We start from the raw sequence: 21,908 nt of genomic DNA on the forward strand, positions 1-21,908 counted from the left end.
AACAATGCTAAATGCTCAAAATATGTATATTTCACCCAATTTATCGCAGTTAGATTAATTAACGTAAGCCTTTAAAGTAACCGTCGATTTCGACGGGTTTCACCTAGTGATTCCCTAATATCTGTTAACTAGGTACGAATTGTTTCTGTCACATTCACTACTATATTTCATAAAAAAACGCTCGTAAAATTGACACAACTAAATGACTAATGATTTAAGAAGGCATTCAAACCTCTGAAGGAAATAATAGTATATAACGTTTTACTAGTCCTGAGTCCTGAAAAATATGTGTTTATCGGATGAGTGTGGTCGGTCTTGTGCGAGACGAAGTCGAGTGCTCTTAATGCACTGTGAAATTGACCTTAAAATCAACGCACGATATCGGATATTAAACAGTCGCTAAAATAAACTTCAACACTAGGAGAATAAGTCTACTGGCATTATCCAATTCCAAAGTCAACGGCGACGTTTTAATCAATAACCTATACAAAAAATCATTGGCTAATCGTACTTACATTTTCCACTGACCTTCAAACAAGAGAAATCATATGTTTATCAAGGGAACATATTTTGGAAACATTTAATCTGTTTATTTGCTTCAGCGCGGGTTAGTTTTATGTTAGTATACTCGAATATTTTAATTTCAAAATTTTTAACGTAAGCAAGTATTATGGGTATTTCAGCGTATTTAAAATGTGAAGTCTTAGCGTTTTTTGTAATTTTATGTTGGTTCGATTTAAATGGCGTGCGCGGCTATCCTACCAGCTACAAAGAACCCAACCCTAACCAACCTGTTGAAATGACGACGACACCGAAAAAAGTTAAAGACACTTTTCAGTTAAATAAGCAAGTTATGCCAATCCCACAGAATGATACAAAGAAAACACAGACGTACAAGTCACAGGTTTCAAAACTGCTTAACGATGGCGCGGTAAGTAAGCCTTCACAAAAGTAACCTAAGTAGACATTTATAAGCAGACAGTTTATTCAAGTACAAAACTATGTCATAACTTCACTTTGGTTAGGTACTACCTACTTAAACCCTGTTTAAGATTTGTATTTGTGGGTATTAAAAATCCATAACACGATTACAAACGCTAATCTTTACAGACCACAGGTCTTAGGTATTGGAAAGACAATTTATTTGTTTTTTCCAAGTACTGTATTTATTTACAAATTCAAATACTGTACACAAACTTATAGAGAACACTGTTTTTAACTTACTTAAAATGTGTAGATTGAATCACAGATTATAAGTATAGTAGATTTTTTGAATCCTTTCTTTCACTTATGCAACTAGGCATTTTCATTTTTTTTGGGGTCAGGTGGCACTAGATTTCTTTTGGTCGAACAAAAATGTCTGTGGTAAGACCTAAAGACCTATTTATTTTTAGGGAATTAGTGTAGCTGCTTCCCCATATACAGGGTGGCTGAAGAGTATTCTTGCACCCCTTTGACTTTTTATCCAGTTGAGATATTTAAAATCTGTTTGTGGAAACTTCTTCCTTATTTTGAGTATATTTGAAAATTTCCTTACTTGTAAGTTACACTACTATGTACAGTACAGGTATACAGTATGCAATCCACGATAGTATAATATTATGTTATGCTATATGCTAATAACTTAGATTCAAACTCAATGAAGAATTGTTTTATGTCTATAGACACACCGTTGTGATTCGTGAATTTAACACTTCATTCCCACCTCAAACATTTAGCCAGTTTTAGAGTAGGTAGTGTTTAATTTAATAAGGCAACCGATAGTATTGGTCTATAATAACGTTTTCATTCTTGAAAACTGCAAGGGCAAGACATTATTGAACTATCTAGGCCTAGCATCTTTTGTAAGCTTATACAGTAGTATGAACAATCATAGGAATTCAATTGTTACCCACTATGAGTGACTAATTCAAATACAGTATGCTTTCTTTGAGTAATGAACTGGCTAAGATGTACTATCTACGTCAATATCCAAACTCAATCAATACAGGAGGCCTACTGTACTTGTATTATCGCTGCCTCCACATCTTCAGTTTTGTTGTGCTTTTTCAGTTTGAGCCAGTAACGTACAAAGTAAAGTTTGCCAATTTTGGCAGCAAATCAACCAAGCAGAACGAAGACGATGACGATGATGATGATGGCGGCGAATACGAGGGAGCTGTGGACTACGCGAGTTGCAAGAGGAAGGAGCAAGAAGAACCGCAAGATAAGAAATCTAGTAACTCGTCCTTCCACTTAACTTAGATTTTTGCTTGATACTGAAGTTAGATTACAGAAACAATTGTGAGACTCTCGCAAGTTTTGTTTTGTTAGATGATTATTAAATTATTTGTTGTGTGTGCTTCCAATTCGGTTTTGTATGCCAACTTTAGAAGTTGGATGACAGTTTATATTTTGTTTACTATAAATAATTACTGTTTTCCCAAAACGGTTTTGCAGGTTTACAAATGCTAGGCCTATGTGACGCATGCTTCAGACCGATTCCCTTTCCTAGCTTCCATCCCATCCTTATAATATGCTACTTCTGCGTCTTTGCATTGTACAATGTTACACTAATTTGTAACAAAAGTGGTTATTTTTATAACAAACAAACAACAAACGTTATTAAACCTATTTGCTGATTTTAGTTTGGTTAGACTTTGTTAAAATAGATGTGTTGTTAATTTCGCAGCCAACGTAGTTGTACTTCAATTTGAGAGGTCCCTGAAACTTTGGAAGAAATGCGGGAATCTTCTACAAAACAACCTATTTGAATTACGGTATATCATTATTTTGTATACATAATGTATAATCATTTGAAATTATTCCATTTCAGTGCCCATTATGATCATTCGTGGTTTAGACGTCATGGCGATGGACCTCCCAGTTTCCGTAGAAAAAGAGTGCATGAAACCAAAGGAAGAGAAACCCAAAGTGTGCGGAGATAAGAAAGATGAGAAACGTAAAGACTTTGACAAACTAGGAGAATGCGGTCAAAATCATGAAGACTACTTTCAAAACCAACAGAAAGTATATAACAATGGTGTTCAGAGAGATGTAAACGAGTTTCCGAAAGACTCGAAGGAAAACAGCTGGGGAGAGTGGTCTCCTTGCAGTAAGTCCTGTGGGATTGGTGTGCAGTCCAGGAGCAGAGCTCATCCCTCGGGGTATCCTGAGCGGGATACACAGTTCAAGTCATGTCACCTCGCTGATTGTGCAGAACCTCGGGTGTATCCGTCCAACGTAGGGTCGCCGTCGTACAGGGACCTGGTGAGAAATTAAATTAGAGCACTTTACTGCAAAGAAATATTGTGATAAAGGATACAAATCAAAATTAATACGGCTGAAGTCCTTATCTTCGTGAACGAGTAGAAGTACCGTGCAGTACCGGAACAGTATATGACAATTATTCTGTTTCTCCAACAAATATAGTAAAATTTGAAAAGTGTAATTATCTTGAAATTAAACTTTGATTTACGAAGCAGACAATCAGCCTTTTTGTCATTTACACTAATTTAGTGAATCCCATATTGCACGGGCAAATCTTTAGTTGGATACGTAGCGTAAGTTTTTTTTTAGTTTTGAATAATACACGTTTATGACATAAGAACTGTATCTCTAATGATCGACGATAATCTATAGATCTTTATAGAGCAGAGGGCGGGCTGAACTTTCAAAGCTTTTTATATGTATTTGTTGAATTAATAAGAACGCTTCCGCATCATACCGTGCATAGCCGAACTGTTCGCGGCAAATTGTTAGCTCTATCACCGTCGCTGTCAAAACGTATCGTTTGTAGGTTAAATTTTAATTAAATTTAATTTAACTATCATAACCTAACCAAACTAACCAAACTTGCTTATAATGAAAAATCGAATGAAGGTTTACTAATTAAAAAAAAAGTTCTGTTCATAAAATAAAATTACAAATGCCTAAAATTCAATTTTTTCATTATAAAATTTAACTATCATAACCTAACCAAACCAACCAAACTTGCTGATAATGAAAAAACCGAATAAAGGTTTCTTAATCGAAAAATAGTTCTGATCATAAAATTATAAATTAAAACAAAAGATGTACAGTTATGAAGTAATCGCATTCTAAGCGAAATCTTTGACAAAAAGTCAACGCCTCCGGCGGGATTCAGAATTCTCGATTCCCCACCCCTCCTCCGGTGACCACCACCCACAGGCCATAAATCAGGGGATTAACCCAAACAAAGATCTGGTTCGTTGTCCGTCTCCCGAGAGCAGTAGCTATAGTGCGTTCACACAGCCGTGGCACCTGAGGGATTAGGAGGCCCCAAGGGTTTCCATGGGGTGTCCTAATCCGTCAGGTGCCACGGCTGTGTGAACGGAGTATAGTACCATAGATTAAACTGGATTAAACATACACTCTAAGGGAGTATGTTTAATCTATGCTAGTACACACACAAGTGAAGGACATAAGAAACGTCCATAAAAAATCAAGGCATCTTTAGGTTAACTTTGTAATTTCAGGTCATAGTTTTGTAAATGGTATGCTTATTATAGTGTAGTACCACTTTTAGCGAATTTCCCATATAGGGAATAAGCTATTACCGTAGTACTCATGGTAAGACCTGGACCCGGGACCGATTTTTTTTTCGTTTTGAGGTCCCTAGAGGCCAAAAACACCATCCGTTCAAATTCATATATATATATATTTATATATGTGTCCGTTAGCGCGATAACTCGAGCAAAAACGATCCGATTTTGATGAAATTTGGTACAAACGTGTAAACCTATGATTATTCGAACGAGTTCGCGAACCAGCATGATCGGACCATGGGAACGGGGGTTTATGGGGGGTTTTATGGGGTAAATCAGGGTTTTTCCCACTTTTGACTCAAAAAACATAAAATTTTGCAATTTCTTTCCAAACTATTTTGTAGAGCTTAAAAAAACAAATAATTTAGTATATAAAGCGTTATAATGCACCTAATGGTTACGGAGAAAATTTCAAAAAATTGTAAATTTAAAATTCCCATGTTATTCTTATGGAGAATAAGTAAACCGTTGTAGTTTGCTTGTTTATTAACATTTTTTGCCCAAATTTAGAAAATGTTTTTATTTCTTACTAACTATTAACATTTTACATAAAAAACACTTTTACCCTCCCTGTTGCAGCAAACCTAAGTATGTGTTAAACTGATTCTATTTAAATAGGGAATAAATGTGATATTTTTAAGGAGACATTTTAGTGTAAATCCAATCAGGCAAATGGAAATTCGCTTAGTCTGCAGGTTTGCTGCGGCGAGGGTATTTACTCTATGTATAGATCTTATGATGTTGCGTCACACCTGTTGAAGCATAAACATTCATGACAACAACTACACTAATACCGACAGATCACGATATTGTGCTCGAATTCAATCACTATTTCCACTAGTTTCTATACTCACTTGTCGCGTCGCCCTGTTTCCATCCAGGACACCCGGTGTTTGGCAAAGGTGAGGGCCATATACTCACGTGCACCCTTGTTGGCAAGCGGCCTACCACAGTACTGGGTCACCTCGCAGTGTGCACCGTGTCCGTGTCGTGAGATGCTGTGTTGCGCGTGTTCCTCCACCGGGGTCCAGTCCACCCTGGTCAAGTTATGCAGGAGGGTCGGCGTCTCCAGGAAGAGTTATCAGGTAGGTCAAGGTCGTTGATAAGGCTATTGGTGGTTTTATAAGTTAAAATGTAGTTGGATTAGGTCCATGCAAAGACAGGCTATGGTGTGTATTTCAAGAAGCAAGGTGATATAATAACTTTGTTAGGAGTTATGACTTGAATATACATACAGGTCCATAAGTTACTACATACAAACATTAGTCACTAACAAGACTTCAAGATCGCGCCACTCATCCTTCACACATATTTGGGTTAAAATACGCACATAGTGGCGTCCCCATCTTAAATCCACCCAAACTATCTGTTCTTCTTAAAGTTGGATGAAATTGATGGATTAGTTGTTTGCTTGCTCAAAATAATAATCATATCCTTCGATTGACGTTGAAAATAAAATAAATTCAAAAAGACAAGCCTATATTGCTACATTGGTCAATTAATCGGAATATATTTTTTAATAGATTCTAGACTTGGAATATGTCAAATTTTTATCAAGTTTACTTCTGTTTTACAAGCACAACAATTTACATGAATACCTACCGTAAAATACTCGATGGCTCATGCTCAAATTGCATACAAACTAACAGTAGACATACAGTATAGCAGTAGCTTGTACTTCCAGTATCTAACACTCAAGGACATAACAGTTACCTTGTTAACCTCGCTTTCTGCCGCTAGCATGTATGCTTTGTATTTAGACCAATCACGATTTTACGATAATTATAGGAATTTATTTTTGTTTACAATTTTTGGATTTACACAATAACAGTGTGTTGATACGACAAATGATTAATAATCTATATAAATAAAATTAGAGTTTTGTCTGTACATTGCTCAGAATTATATATTTTTAGGTTATTTTTACGTCTTATACATTAAATAAGCAGAAACGAGTCTTATCTCAATTTCTGTCTGTCTGTCTGTCTGTCTGTCTGTCTTTCCCTTTGTCTGTAACACTTAAGATGGCATTTTACGCTATCTTCTCCTGGAAAACGAGAGTACCTATCAAGATCCAAGTCATTTTAATGTATTCACTGGATTGGCGAGATTGTCTTTAGCCATTAAAATATGGCCTCACTACTTTGTAAATAATATTACGAACGTTCAAAAATGTAGTTTTGTGCGATTTATGTCAAGTTTTCGTCCAATTTTTATTGCATAATCATCTATGAAATAACGAACAGCTGTTCGGATCAAGATTATTTTTCCTAGCTGTCACTGATATGTTTACAAATGTTGTTTACAAATACCGCAACCTTTTTCAATCACGTTTTGAATGTAAATCCCAAGTGATTAAAAACGTTTTTCTTACATAACGGATTTAATTAATCGAAAGTGCAATAATATAGTGTAATAGTGTAACCGTGTAAATGAAATTAAATAACTAGGCATCATCCAGTTCAGGAACCAGAGATTCTTTGTGTATAAATTGTTCTTGAGTTTTGATAACCAGAAAGAAGACCTTGAATCAGTGTTGTATACGGCTGGGAAACTTTAAATTTAATAATGATCGTCGCCAATGGCTTAGAAATATGGTTTCCACTCATTGACACGGCACTTCAATGGCGGTTGTGTAAAGTGGTAAGTAAAAAATCACAACTGCAGTGGTCGATTGTAACAATGTGTTATTTTCTGTTCCTACCATTGACTATATATATATAGTCAATAGTACCTACTCACCGTGTGATGCAATCGCTGGACCATACAGCCATGCTCTTGGGTACGTACGCCTACCCAATTATTCATAACAAACTGTTAGACGACGATCCTTGATACCGGTACTTTTCCCTAGAATACACGGCCTACCTACTTAAGAAATAAAATTACAAACGTCCAAAAACCCAACGTTGTGTGATTTTTGTCACATTTCCTTCTAATGTTATTAGATAGCCTTTACCAATCATTGTTTAGAGAATAGGTACGTAGGGCCTAATCTATTAAATAACAAAAAGTTGTTTGTATGAGGTTGTTTTTTTTTTAAACTGACACAGATAAGTTTACATTAAAAGTTGTTTACAAATAAAGCAATTATTGGGAAATAACTTTGATTGCCGTTTTAAAACGTTTTACGAGAAAATCAAAAACCAAGAGATCAATAACATCGGGACTTGATTAACTCATATAATTGGTCGGCTGTACTATAGTTCTCAACTGTGAACGTTGGTTTTTGGTACCGGTTCTATTCCTTAGAACCGTTGGTACTGTTGGTAGCAAGAATCATTTTTAAGTACCAACACATCACTGTACTTTACAAATTAGTTATCGTTGGTGTTGCACCTTATTTATTATTACAGGCGTATTCAATTTAATTGATGTCTTAACTGTACAATTTTTGCTTTTTCTTTCTTGATTCCAAAATGTTAGTTTATGCTAAGAAAACGATAACGCACTTTAGTAAAACATTTATTCAACTAACCATAATGAATTGTTTAAACGCTTTACGTTGTTTATGTATCAATAGTTAGTGGCCTATTTTGGTAATATTTACTATAAATTACCAATCGTCTATACCAGGGTGGCTGGACCACCCTGGACCAGTCGTCTTCATTTCATATAGTAAGCCGTCATTTCGGGTCATCATCGGTCCAAGCAAATATACATTGTTATGATGAAATTTGTTGACATTAACAAAATATTTTAGACTAGGTGAAACCCGTCGAAATCGACGGTTAGACTAATAACATTCAAAAGCTATCTAAGAGTTCAAGTTCTTATTTCTATACATATCTATATTATGTTTTCACTAAGCTGAATGAATACATCGAAGTAACCTCTCTGTTAAGTGTGCAGTATATTGCAGTATTCCAGCTTAATGAATTTCTAAATCCTACGCATATTACATAAATATTGTAAAATGTTTTATCCAGTTTGCTGTAAACTACTATTAATTTAACAAAATATGGACACGGCTCAAATGGGCACCGTGCCCTTCTGCACTTGTATTATTTTGTATTGTATTACACAATCAAAGATTTTTCCATTGATTGAAAACATGTATGACAATAATCTCATGAACCTATGATGATCTGTCTAGAATAATATGATAAAATATAGGGAAAGGTGTGAAAAAGGCAGACACCAATCCGTATAATAGATATAAGATAGTTCTATAAGAAATAATTGTAAGAGTTACTGTGACAAAAGGATTTTCCACTGATTTCGTAATGGAATGTTATATTGCAAAACACAACATAATACAGAAGAAAATCACTTTTAAAATCAGACAAATACTTCTTTTGGACAATTCAGTAACTCCCAATAAATGTGTGTTGTTTAAAATACAATTCAAAAATTAACAGCTGTTTCATTAAAAAGTATTATCCACATGGACAAAATGTAAACAAATCTGTGGGGGGATCTTTAAGGGCTTCTGGGGCGGAGCCCTAAGCGAATTTACTTCGTTTTTCTTTTGAAAACTCATCTACAGACCAAGACCTTTCCTTGGACACCTCTATCAAGTTTCTACGCCAAGCCGTTCTCTCAAATTAGTGGAGACAAAGTTTCCAATTAAATATTTAGATTCTCCCATGTTAATCTTATGGGATGAAACCCATCTTTGATGGAAGATCCTGCCCAAACTAATAAAGATATCCAAAAAATAAAAAAAATCACTTTGCAAAACTACAGATCAGGGCCATTGTTTTGACATTTTAATCATCAAAATCGGTCCAAAAATGAGGGAGTAATTCTGTTTACAAAAATCGGCTTAGCGTATTATATATATAGATACTAATTTTACAAGTACTTTGTTATGCTTAAAGCGTAGCAAACCCCCTAATTAAGTTCTGTATTTTTGTGTGTATGTCTGTTAGTAAAGCATTAATGTCCTTATTTCTCAGTGTTTCACGGAAAGGACAAAAGTACCTTTATAATGAAAATGTCAACACGAATAAAGTGTTAAATTGGGAGGTTGAAGTAGTACCTTAAATACTTTTAACCATTGTGGAAGGTAACTTTCAATTATAGGCCTACATTAGGGCTATGCCTCATAGATCTATAAAGCATTTTTTAGTTTAATCATTGGATTTAACATATGGACCAACACGACCCAGGTTACATTTAATTTCGAAGCATTTGTTTTGGCTTGAAACTGTCAGTTACTGTATTTGCGAAGGTTTATATACTGTATAATAGTTTTGCCAGCATATCTGAAAATATGCAAACCAAATTCTGTTCTTAATAAAAAGGTTTCAATAACTGACTACAATAAGATCCCCGTGCGTAGAACGGGCACACAGCTAGTCAAGAATAAATAAATACTGTACAATTCTGTTTGTTGTTCAAATTTGGAATTTATTCAAATAGCAACGACCAAAAGATTTATCACATATTACTTTTTGCCATTCTGATATGGATACAATCATTAACTAATGATTGAATTTTACGTAAGACAACCTAAGCCAGTTTTAATTAAAAAATTATTTTTTTTTTACATAGTTGACCGGTATCGGTCCTCCCTTCTGAGCGGAGAGAGCGCCCGTTGTATATATGCCAAACAACCCAAATTGCTTATTTATTTTGTAGTATGATATGCTCAAGGATATTAATCCGAGTTATCCTTTTTTTGTTCTATATAAATATCTATTCAGTTTATTTGGTTTAATTCATGCAGAACTATCATGGCGGCATGGCAACCTATAAGGCCCATTTTTAAAATTTAAATCCATATTATAGCAAAAATACCCCCACCACAGCAAACCTGCCGACTAAGCGAATTTCTGTCTAATTAATTTGCAATTAAATCTATTAAAAAACCATTAGGTTTAATGAGTACCTAGGTTTGCTGACACAAGGACTGAAAATTTTGAACATTATAGAACATATAGAACATATTGAACATATTTATAGAATTTATTTATAGAACCTATTCCAAAAACATTATGTCCCGTCATGCGGGTTGCATCAACTGTCCTCGCGACCCATATGAAGGCGCTCAAGTACATACAAGGGGAGTCAATACTGTACATTGTACTCGGTAGTATATAGATAGGCCTAGTGAATACTTAGTCAATGTGAATGTGGTTGACGCCACATCATTCCTCCGGGGTGACTGAATGTCCGAGATTTTATACTTCGATGAGACCGAAGTGTTTAGGTATTGTAGATGACGGATTTGGAGGTTTGAGGGATGGGTTTGGAGTTTGTACATTTTACATTTCAATTTCAAAACTCATCTAATTTTGCACAATCAACAATTACTTGAATGATTCAATTTACAATTTACCCTTGTCGATTTTATTTATTTATTTATGAAGACGCAAACACCAACAAAACATCTATCGTAGCGAAATAGTTACGAACTATCAGAAGAAAGAGAGAACACGACTGTCAACAATGGGAGTCAACAGTCTCTGTCGCGCATTTTCCTTCTTTGTCGCACTCATGCGATACAGATAGCGCTGTCTCTCTCTACCGCCACCGCCTTCTCGATCTGTCAGTCTAGCGCGCGCGTTCGTAGTGAAGGCATTGACAGTGATAGTGTCCTGTGATAATGTGCAATGGCGTACGTAGACGTAGTTTGGCGTGTGTTTACGAAGAAATATACTAAATTTCGGCTTGGATTATCTCACAGAGGAAGATCGGTGAGTAGAAATATCTGTTTATCTAGTTGGTGTTGTGAATCCTTAAATTGTTTTGTTCGAAGGTGGTTTGTTTTGCAAGACATAGGCCTAGCTTTTTTAGTTTACATGTGTATTATTGAATCGTTTAAGTGCTTGTTATTGTTTGAAGTAAACAGTCATAACTGTATATTCTTCGTTTTAGTTGGCTTGTTACTATGTTAGTGTTTTATAAAGCGGGTAACCCTACTTTAGTCTCAAATTAAGTCCTGAATGTATACGTATAATAGCCTAATTTTAAGTTCTAACCACGTATGTATAGCCTAACCACGGTTTTGGATACATTATCATTATCGTTCATGTTTAATATGCAGCAACAATAGTGGAGGAATATAATTTCAACAATAACATAACCTAAACTCGAGCGGTTTAGGCCTAGATTCTGTCCCCAGTGATGTTTCGTTTCATCCGTGAGTTTATAATTAGTTTTACAAAAATTATGTTCTACGATTACTGTAGTTGGTTAATGACATAAGTTGTACAATGTAGATTTGTCTTGGTTGTTGAGATATCAATGTTGGTATTAAATATACTGTGACACAACTTTTATAAATTGCTTACAAAATTAAGTTCCTATAGTAATCAGAGCGAGTGGTTTGGTAATCCGGCTTTTAAACTATTTCCCATGTTTTGTTTGTAATCAAAACAATAGCAATGGCGTTTAAATGACTGTTATAAATGGTTTCAGTCCTGAGCACCTTGGGAACAATGATAAAGTATATTTAGGTCGGGGTTAAGTGTTATAGACATTAATATATGACTTCTTTGGTGGTTTGGTTACTGATAAACAAGTTCAATCTCAAGCTCAATCGAATTTAAGGTTACGATTAACGTAGAAATTTTATAGTACTTTAATACTTTACTTTGATACTTTCTTATTAAATGGCGACCATATAAAGTAGGTATTTTAAGCCAAGTATGAATGGGGATGAGTGTAGGATGAGTGGCGCGATCTTGTAGTCTTACCAAAGTCTTGTTAGTCTAGTGACCAAAGCCGACATTTATAGGATTTTATGCAGTCACTGGTTTGGTATTGATGTATTAGTTTATTGGTTTTTATTAAATTCACTATTAGGTAGGCAGGCTACGTATATAATAAACATTTTGAAACTGTTTTTCAATAGTTTATCATCAGCCACAAATAGTTACAGTAGTTATCTATGTTTATCTATTAAGATACTAACCGAGTGAGACAGTTATGATAACTTTATCATAGCGGCGCGGATCTAAAGTTTTGGCGGTATTCATGCGGTTATTTCACCGTGGTGAGTCATTATTAAGCCATTCTGCCACGATATTTCAAGTCTCCTGGTTGGCAGTTTTTCAACTCGTAGGAGGCCCCCGACTGTTTGACATCTCCTGTTTCTACGTGGGTTTTGAGAAGTTCGCACACCCAGGTTTACGATTGGAGACCGCGAGACGGCGGCGCCAAAATCTTTGCCTCCACAATCCACAATCAGGCGACAGCCGACGTGATTTTTCTTACAAACGTTGAGTTTCTGCTCAATTGAATACCGACTAATTAAAGAGTTAAAGGTGTGCACCAAATGGAGACTTTTGTTGGATGTTAATTATTTCCACGACTGTCGCTATTTTACACAATAAGTTTGAACAGTATCAATCTAATTCTTTGCGCAAACACAAAATTGACCAGATGGAAAATATATGTTAAAAAGATCAAGTATGAGACAGCAAATTATTTCGTACGGTTGTAAAATAAGCTAAATACCATTGGGTTCGGAACTCATTGACTCCTTTGCGCCCTTTGCTTGCTCAACGTTGTAAATTACTGATTTGGTAACGATGAAAGGAATTGCTTTACAGTATAGATCTATGAGGCATAGCCCTAAGGTAGGCCTGTAATTGAAAGTTACTACAGACGGAGTCACAGAATGGACAGACAGACATACAGACAGAAATTGAGATAAGACTCGTTTCGGCTTTCTTAGGCTATGAAACGTAAAAATAACCAAAAACTGCATGATTCTAAGCAATGTACAGACAAAACTGTAATTTTATTTATATAGATGAGTAGACAGTTTTTAGGTTATATCTGTCCGTTTTGTTATTGAGTTGTTAGAACAGTACATGTTTTTACTAAATGAAACTATCAAACAATTTGCAACATCAAACTCAATTTTTTTGTCGACAACAGTATAGGCATGTTTCATAATTTACAGCGGGAAGACTAGAACAGAAGTCTCCTAGATGTATCTTTGTGGTTGTAATAGCGCGACAGATAGACAGTCTGTCGCTCAGCCACCCCAACCGCCCAACCTGTCGCATTGTCGCTCACATCACAACTGTTGCGTTCGCCCAATCAAACGGCACTTGTCGCATGAGCTTCCTCTTGCGCCACAATTTGTTCCCAATGACGCCCATTCTTCACGTTTCCTGCTACCGTTACAAGCTACAGCATTGCATATACTGTGGATTAATGTGAAAATAGGGATGGTTTGGTCCAACATGTTCATTTTTCAGCCTTAACTACTTTCCATTGCGTAATTTTAAAGGGTTGCGGTAATTTCTTATTTATTTATTGCCTGAACCTCCAAAGGAATGGTAATGTAGAATACCGTTACCGACACTAGACACTATAACTCAATAACTCGTTTATTGAACCAAAGTAAAAAATACAGATTTGCATTAGTCATGTCAAAAAAAATATATCTTTGCGTCTTAAAATAAAATAATTGTGCTACAATCAAACTAGATTATTGAATGACAAGATCAGCGGCACATTCACGGACACGAAGCAACTATTGGCCAAGAGTAATTTTTTACTTGCCTTTTGAAGCGGACCAAATCCGACTCCAGCTGAAGGGGGGAGGAAGTAAATTGAAAAGTGTAATGCCGTTGTAATGGAAGTGTCTTAAAAAATGACGTTGAGTGGGAGGCAATATGATATGTGAATTGTTAATTTAGTTAACTACTGTATAGGCCTAGGTATTCTGTGGTGAATTATTTATTGGCGCGTTATACATGGGAAGCTAAATTCGATCCGGTTCAGTACAATGGCTATTGACTAACATAAAACGTACATATTATAACTATATTACGTACAGTATTTAATATACATACTAACTTATTTATATTCATTGCTGTACTGTAATTGAGCCATCAACACTAGTAACACTACCATGTCTTTGGAAGTCGGACTAAATCACAGTAATTTGCAGGTCTAATATTTTATCTTTCAAACATGTAAAACCACATTACAGTGAGATGTCTTGTTGTCTATAAAGATTTAAATTTGGTATACTAATCCTCTTTTATTTTATTGATATATTTGGTTCGAGTCAGATGATTTTACTAGGTACTGACCTTTATTTGCCACTCAATTTCAGTTCACCATTTTGTTAATTGATTAACCCAACGGCTGGTTGTAAATCAAAGCGAAGATTGGTCTGATTCTGACGTGGTGACCCAGATAACTGATTAATCAGAATCGTTTCTTAATCAATCTCCTCAATAAAGATATTTTTTACAACCGTGACTATTAATTATTGTGATCCTACTTGGATCAGCCCATCGTAGTGGGGACATGCAACAAATCTTATTTATTTTTCCACGAAATTGTGACATGGTATGTAAACAGGGCACATTAAACCGATTTGTAACATGGATTAGTTGTTGTTTAATAAACTGTAGAGCAGGATTGACTTAAGTCAACCTCCCATCCATATAAACCAATCGTAATTAAAATTGGACATTATTGGATGCTTAACATGACTTAGTTTGCGATAACTTCTACAATTGTGAATGTATATATTTCTTTATGGCAAATCAAAGGTAAAAAGACCGACTAACGGAGAATCAATAGACCTCTTTATTTTATTGGATTGAATCCTACGGAATTCGGTTAGGTGATGTTAGGTTACGTGAAATTAATCAATGTTGATTTAATCAAATTAATCAGATGTTATCCAAGTTTTAAAACGTCATCACAGCCCACATTTTTGTAATATTTAACTAAAAAATATTCACTGTAGTGATTAGTTAGATGTAGGTACGATTGGCCTGTAAAAAGGTATGAAATTACCACGGAGCTAAATCAACCCATTTATTTCCACTAGGGCCTACCTAGATACCGGGTTAGGCCAGACACCATTGGCATTATATTAGTACTGTAAATTATTTGTACAGTATTACGACATTTATTTAAGTACATTTAGTAGTATCTTTGATCATTTTACCTGCGAAATGGAGGTTCCTTTTAACCAGGTAATCCCTATATTACAAAAAATCTTTGTACATTAATTGGTTTTTTTCCGGGACGTGATTGAGTCATGCGAATACTTATGAAGTTAGATAGGTTCAGTTTCGCCAGCCTTGTAGTAGGACGGATGACACAATCCATTGTTGGTCGTCATGGCGCCTTCTCTCATTGTATAGCTCCTACACCTAAACTAACCACCTCAGTCAGCTGATCACCAGGTGCATATAGTTCAATCAGCTGATCGTACACAGCAGCTGGAGGATAGGTTCAGTTTCGTCAACTTTGTAGTAGGACGGATGACACAACCCATTGTTGGTCGGCATGGAGCCTACTCTCATTGTGTGATAAGCCAGTATACCTACACTATGTACCTCAGTCAGCTGATCACCAGGTACATATAGGTCAATCAGCTGATCGTATACACAGCAGCTAGAGGATAGGTTCAGTTTCGCTAACCTTGTAGTAGGACGGATGACACAACCCATTGTTGGGTGGCGCCTACTCTCATTGTGTGATTACTGTGTGATTTTTGTATAGCTCCTACACCTACACTACGCACCTCAGTCAGCTGATCACCGGGTACATATAGGTCAATCAGCTGATCGTTTACACAGCAGCTGGAGGATAGTTTCAGTTTCGCTATCTTTATAGTAGGACAGATGACACAACCTATTGTTGGTTGACGTGGCGCCTACTATCATTGTGTAATTAGCTCCTACACCTACACTGTAGCCTACCTCAGTCAGCTGATTAGCGGGTACAAGGATCGCTGGTGAAATATAGTGAAAAAAGCTATGTCTTTGGTGTTACACAAATATGTAACACTAGCTGTACCCACGGGCTTTGCCCCGTTTGCTCCAGCTGCTGTGTAAACGATCAGCTGATTGGCCTATATGCACCTGGTGATCAGCTGACTAAGGTGCTTAGTGTAGGTGTAGGAGCTATACAATGAGAGAAGGCGCCATGCCGACCAACAATGGGTTGTGTCATCCGTTCTACTACAAGGTTGGCGAAACTGAACCTATCCCCCAGCTGCTGTGTACGATCAGCTGATTGACCTACATGTACCTGGTGATCAGCTGACTGAGGAGTGATAATGCTCTCATAGCAAAGCTCGACCACCTAGTACATTCTACAGTAGATTGTGCTCTCACTCTGTTAACCACATTAACACAATGACTAGCGGCGCAGATTCACACGCTGGTTTATTATGCGCGTGTTACACATTCGGTTTCACCGCGTTGAACCTAACTGTTCACTGTTTGCTAATTAAACGCAGCTTCTTCAGTAGGTTTTTAAGCTTCCGCTGTATCCACGTATGTAGTTGTTCAAATGCCATTACCTGTGGCTGTGTTTGTCGGTTGGCTGAGATTTGTAGAAAGCTTCTTTAGATTATTTTCCTTTTCCCATTATGTTTTAGTTTCAAATCCCAATGAACCATTGCCATACTGTTTTTCTTGTAGTATATTGCTATGTAGACCTTCAGTTTTCTACTAAAAATAATATTTTGTTAATATAAACAATTTAAAGCCTTAAAAAACCAACTATGAAATAGCAATTGTTGTAACTTGGATTCAACTTTTTCCACAAGGATTAACTGAAATGGTAGTGTTCGCGAACTAAATCTTGACAGTGTAATAGGAACTTTATTACTGAGGCGTATGTTTTACCCAAAATTAGTCAAAGGATGGGTAAAAGTGATTTGTATAGCTATGTCCAATAATACTATGGGATTTGGTGTTTCTTTTTTAAATAGGTATATTTACTAATGTTTTAATATTTTAAAATTGAAATAATTCAAACAAAAGAGTATTTACGTTGGAAATCATCAAGTATTTTGTGACATTGCTGAAAATTATTATTTCCATCGTTTATTCTTACATTATAATTTTACAGTTACATGAACAATCTCCTGCGGTCCATATTTTCAGTAATTCAACAATTCAGTTGATAGATTTGTATGTATTTTCCAATTTTCTTTTGTTTCTTTGGTCGACTTTAATTAAATTACCGTCAAGAAACACCAGTGTTCCTGTAGTATTGTTTTGTGAAGGACAGTTTCTGTTATGGGTCAAGCTTGTACGGATTGACTTCACTTTTCTTCTCAGTAACCACGAGACTGTTTTGTGGTGAATCCTTTCATCTGTTTAACTTTACTCCATTACGGTGTTTATGTTTGTGCAGAGTTCATTACATTACTAGGATTTCCCTTTCATTTATGTGAAACCGTAGATTCATCATATAATGGAATAACTCTCTTAACTATTGACCTCAGCTACTTTCGTAGGAATAGCTGTGTTTTGAATTTCTTTAACTTTTGTGTTTTTCTACTAATTTTTTTGTGGATTATGAAAAATAATTAATTTGTGAAGAATGTAAACACCCGACATTGAACACATGTAGGCTGTACCCGTTTGCAGACGGCTTTAATGAATAAAATTTTTAATATAACTATTGATTGAATTAATGAACAACTGTAGTTATTTGAAGATTTTTTCAATCATCCCGCTAAAAAACAATCCAGCTGAACTATTACATCCATTTGGACACAGTTGGATTTTTTAGTTCAGCCATTTGGACATTGGGCGTGCCTCTGCCAAATTGTTTAGCTTATTTTCAATAACTTCATCGCGAACAAGTTTACTTTTTATCTTAAAATTGGGCCATTAAAGTTTTTGTTGCGAGTGAATAAGGGTAACTAAATTTCAGAGCATGTAAAGGCTTAAACAATTTAAGTGTTGCGTCGTCTCGATTTTCGATTGACACCCAGTATTGCTATGAAAGTATCCGTATATATTCAGTCTATTTAAAATGTAAGGCTAGTATCAAACTCATTTTAATAAGTGGCGGAAGTTGTGACCGTTATGGATGAGTTATGTGCTAGCCGAATATAAATAAGTGTTCGCTTATTAAGTTGTTTCATTACTTCTTAATCATGTGAACTCGGTTTTCCGCACCGATATTGCAGTAACTCAACATAAACATGCGGAAATTACTCAATTACCGTAATCTTACTTGTTACTCATCTAACTGTTGTTACTGTGTCACACAGAACATGCAGTTATTGTCCGACTCTATTACACGAGTACTATTAGAATACTATTCTCAAACTAAGAAACTATACATCTAAATCACAATAAAAATTAGTGGTTTGATTCTTCGACAAATGTGAAACAATTTAGAGAGGTCCCAAACTTGGCAGGACCCTTGAAAATCGGACAACATAGGTATAACCATAGATAAAACTAGCCCTGTGAAACCCATCATCATTGATAATTGAAACTTTTTAATGCATTTTCGAGGATCGTTTAATTTTTTAAACAGCCATAGACATTGAAGTTAATTTCACATCTATTCATATTCTTGTTCGTGTTTTGAATTACTATAATTTGCACTTGCAATTAACACACTGGCAATGATTACTTGAAGATTTTAATTGGATTTGAAGTAGTTAAGTATGTCTACACTGTTTGTAACAGGGACCTAGCTTTAACTATTATTTTAAGTATAATATTTTTAAACACTGTACCTACAAACTCATAAATGTTAAACTCTCTATGATACCAACACCTAACAAAAAAAAAAGAAACAGATTTTAAAAAAAACCTCTAGATTTGTAATGTTAAACCTTTACGATTGCTTGACCAAAGGTTCAAGGCTTTTGCGGTTTGGAGTGTCAATCTAACACCCAGGTTCGACCGCGCAGAACCCATAAAAGTTTGCGAGACAGACAAAACAAAAATGTGTTCGGTTCGCAATATAACCCGCACCTGCCGCCTACACCGTACAGACTACAGTGGGGTGTTGTTTGAAGATTTCACAGCTAAAACAAGAAAAAAGTAAGAAGTGCTTAAGAAGCGGTTACACTTAAATTTTATTTATTGTATAAATGTATCACAGCAATGCTTAATTTTTAATTGCTATTTTCATTCCGTCGCAAAATTAGCTTCTATTTGTTTGGGAGTTTTAACTATGTCGAGAATTTAATTTTTAGATAACTAGTGATTTTGCAGTAATTTCACTGGTCTGTTTTTTGCATTACACAGCGTAGTCATAATAATATAGTTTATTTGAAATTACTTGTTGCACATTATAGTTGTCATACTAATTACTCAATGTTAATTATTAATAATATCAATATTAATTTATAAATTACAACAAAATCTTGCAACTAAGGAGGATAAATTGGCTTAAGATTTGTTGATTATTTCTCAATATCGGCTCTTTCAAGATTTCACCTGGAAAGAATCATACAATTTTATCCGTAGCTATACAGTATCGGGCTACTGTAGGCTACTTCCAAATAAATTTATACTATGATTTAAGCGGAATTTATGTCCATGCATTGTCTCAGTTAAAGCATTACCCTAGATCTCTCAATCACTGGTCAATTATTCTTGACAAATCAAATTTGTTAAAACCAGAGAGCACAGAAATTCTTTTAAATTTCTTCTCTAACGGAATGATACAAATTTATTAACAATGCAAATGTTAGTAGTTGGTTTTGTGAGAAGTGTTTATTTTAACTTTTCCATGTGTTTTTATAAGATACTACACACAATATTATTCCAAATGATTTATGAGAGTGATTATAATTTATTTTTGTAAAAAATACAACCGACTTCAAAACGCTCTAAAAAGAATGAAATAATTTTAATAAAGTAAACTTTTGTATAAGGCAAGCTCACGTATTTTAAGTCGGCGCGGCTCTATGATGATTTTTGATACAAAATTGAAAGAGGGTGTCCATATTGCAGGTGACTATCTATAACTAAAGTTGTTAATCTGCATGTATTTTTCATAGTTATGCGTTAAGTGTTATTTTATTACCGTAATCAGAGATCGGCATTATAGTGGTATTAACGAGTATCTTTAAAAAGATTATAACGCATTTAAATGTTTCTAACTTGGAAAAGTAACGTTTTAATACTAAACTAGCTTCTTTTCCCTATCATAATATCAAACTAAATTGTTTTCCTATTCATATAGAACATTTGTGTGTGTTATTTTCATAATGCATTTATTCTAAAGTAAACATAATAATTTATAAATAAAATTTTTTTTTAAACAAAACGTTTTTAAACGCCCTAAAAAGTAGAAAATAATTTACAAATAATTTATAAATATGTCGAGAGAGTATAAATACTTGTACGATTTAAAACGAAAAACGTGGGGTGCATGCAATAGATAGTTTACAATTACCTTCACCTACTGAACTAATGTATTATTACTAATTAATTGCATGCACCCAACGTTTTTCGTTATAAATCGTACAAGTATTTATACTCTCTCAACATATTTATAAATTATTTGTAAATTATTTTCTACTTTTTAGGGCGTTTAAAAACGTTTTGTTTAAAAAAAATTTTTATTTATAAATTATTTTATACTTTTTAGTTTTAATGTGTGTGCATGTTAAATCTATTTCAAGCATTTATATCAGATTAAGACAGAGGCATGTGGGAAATCTAAGGTTTATTTGAGTTTCTTTGCATATAATTATGTATTAGATTGCATGTATAGCCTACCTACTAACTATAAATATATCAATCTATTTAATCGCAATGTTTCTGAAATAAAGTACAAAGAAATGTTATTCATAAATATATTTGATAAAATTGTTACTTGAAATTAAAGCTATACCGTACTTATTAGTTTTAAATATGCTCAGTTATGATGCTGGATGATCTAGTTTTCGCATTCCCTCCATCTCCTTCATTGCATCTTCATTGCATGGTGTCTTTCCAGTGAGTTTTGAGCAGTCAAGTTCCTCTATTCTTATGCCATATAATGATCTGACACGACTTAGTGCGACATATGCCTGTCCTTTGGCAAATAGTGCAGACCCGAGGTATACAACTGCCTGATCCACAGTACAGCCTTGCATTTTATGGACTGTGCAGGCCCAGCATAGTATTATTGGGATCTGTGTTCGCTCAATTGTTCCATAGTTTCGGAGTTCCGGAAACTGTATCGATTTTGTCTTTATCAAATGGATTCCATCTCTGCCAAAGTCAATGCGAACCGATGGAATGTCAGTATCGTACATTTCGCTGACATAGTAGTCTTGCCGATTTACAAACCTCCGATTCCTGTTGAAGCTTAACTAGTCTTTTTTTCTTTTCCTTCTCTAGGCGTCGCTTGCGTTGGGTGACTGTCTCCTTGACCATAATATGAGTTATCATGCAATATTCACAAATAATTGATATTATTACATGTTTACAGTTCCTTAATCCGAAAACACACAATATATAATAATTTAACTATAGTTTGTTATGGAATTTCTCTGCAATGCATTCACTCGAAATATTTATTGTTTACTTTATAGAATACTAAATAAACAAAAATTGACATTATTTACAAACACCTTGACACCTGCAATCAGATTGTTTATCTTTATTTTGAAATGTTTGTTTGTATAAAGAATCTCTTGGGAGCATAACCTGTACCTCTTAACCTCTG

General features: G+C 35.0%; 1 protein-coding gene across 1 annotated transcript; it reads left to right on the top strand.

Annotated features, from left to right (window-relative positions):
- The first annotated feature begins 607 nt into the window (after positions 1 to 607).
- LOC128994814 (uncharacterized) lies at positions 608 to 3,452 on the top strand. The gene is made up of 3 exons (XM_054419611.1): positions 608 to 931; positions 2,053 to 2,218; positions 2,816 to 3,452. The coding sequence occupies exons 1-3, from the start codon at positions 671 to 673 to the stop codon at positions 3,259 to 3,261; spliced, it is 873 nt and encodes a 290-aa protein (XP_054275586.1). The 5' UTR covers positions 608 to 670; the 3' UTR covers positions 3,262 to 3,452.
- The last annotated feature ends 18,456 nt before the right edge of the window (positions 3,453 to 21,908 follow it).

Source organism: Macrosteles quadrilineatus, unplaced genomic scaffold (genome assembly GCF_028750875.1).
Source record: "Macrosteles quadrilineatus isolate MER2022 unplaced genomic scaffold, UCM_ALF_1.0 Scaffold_5__1_contigs__length_97177068, whole genome shotgun sequence".
Classification (NCBI taxonomy): Eukaryota; Metazoa; Arthropoda; class Insecta; order Hemiptera; family Cicadellidae; genus Macrosteles; species Macrosteles quadrilineatus.

Coding starts and splice junctions, on each gene's coding strand:
- LOC128994814 (XM_054419611.1), top strand. CDS start 671: ATGGGTATTTCAGCGTATTTAAAATGTGAAGTCTTAGCGTTTTTTGTA. Junction 932..2,052: donor AACTGCTTAACGATGGCGCG/GTAAGTAAGCCT, acceptor GTGCTTTTTCAG/TTTGAGCCAGTAACGTACAA. Junction 2,219..2,815: donor ACCGCAAGATAAGAAATCTA/GTAACTCGTCCT, acceptor ATTCCATTTCAG/TGCCCATTATGATCATTCGT.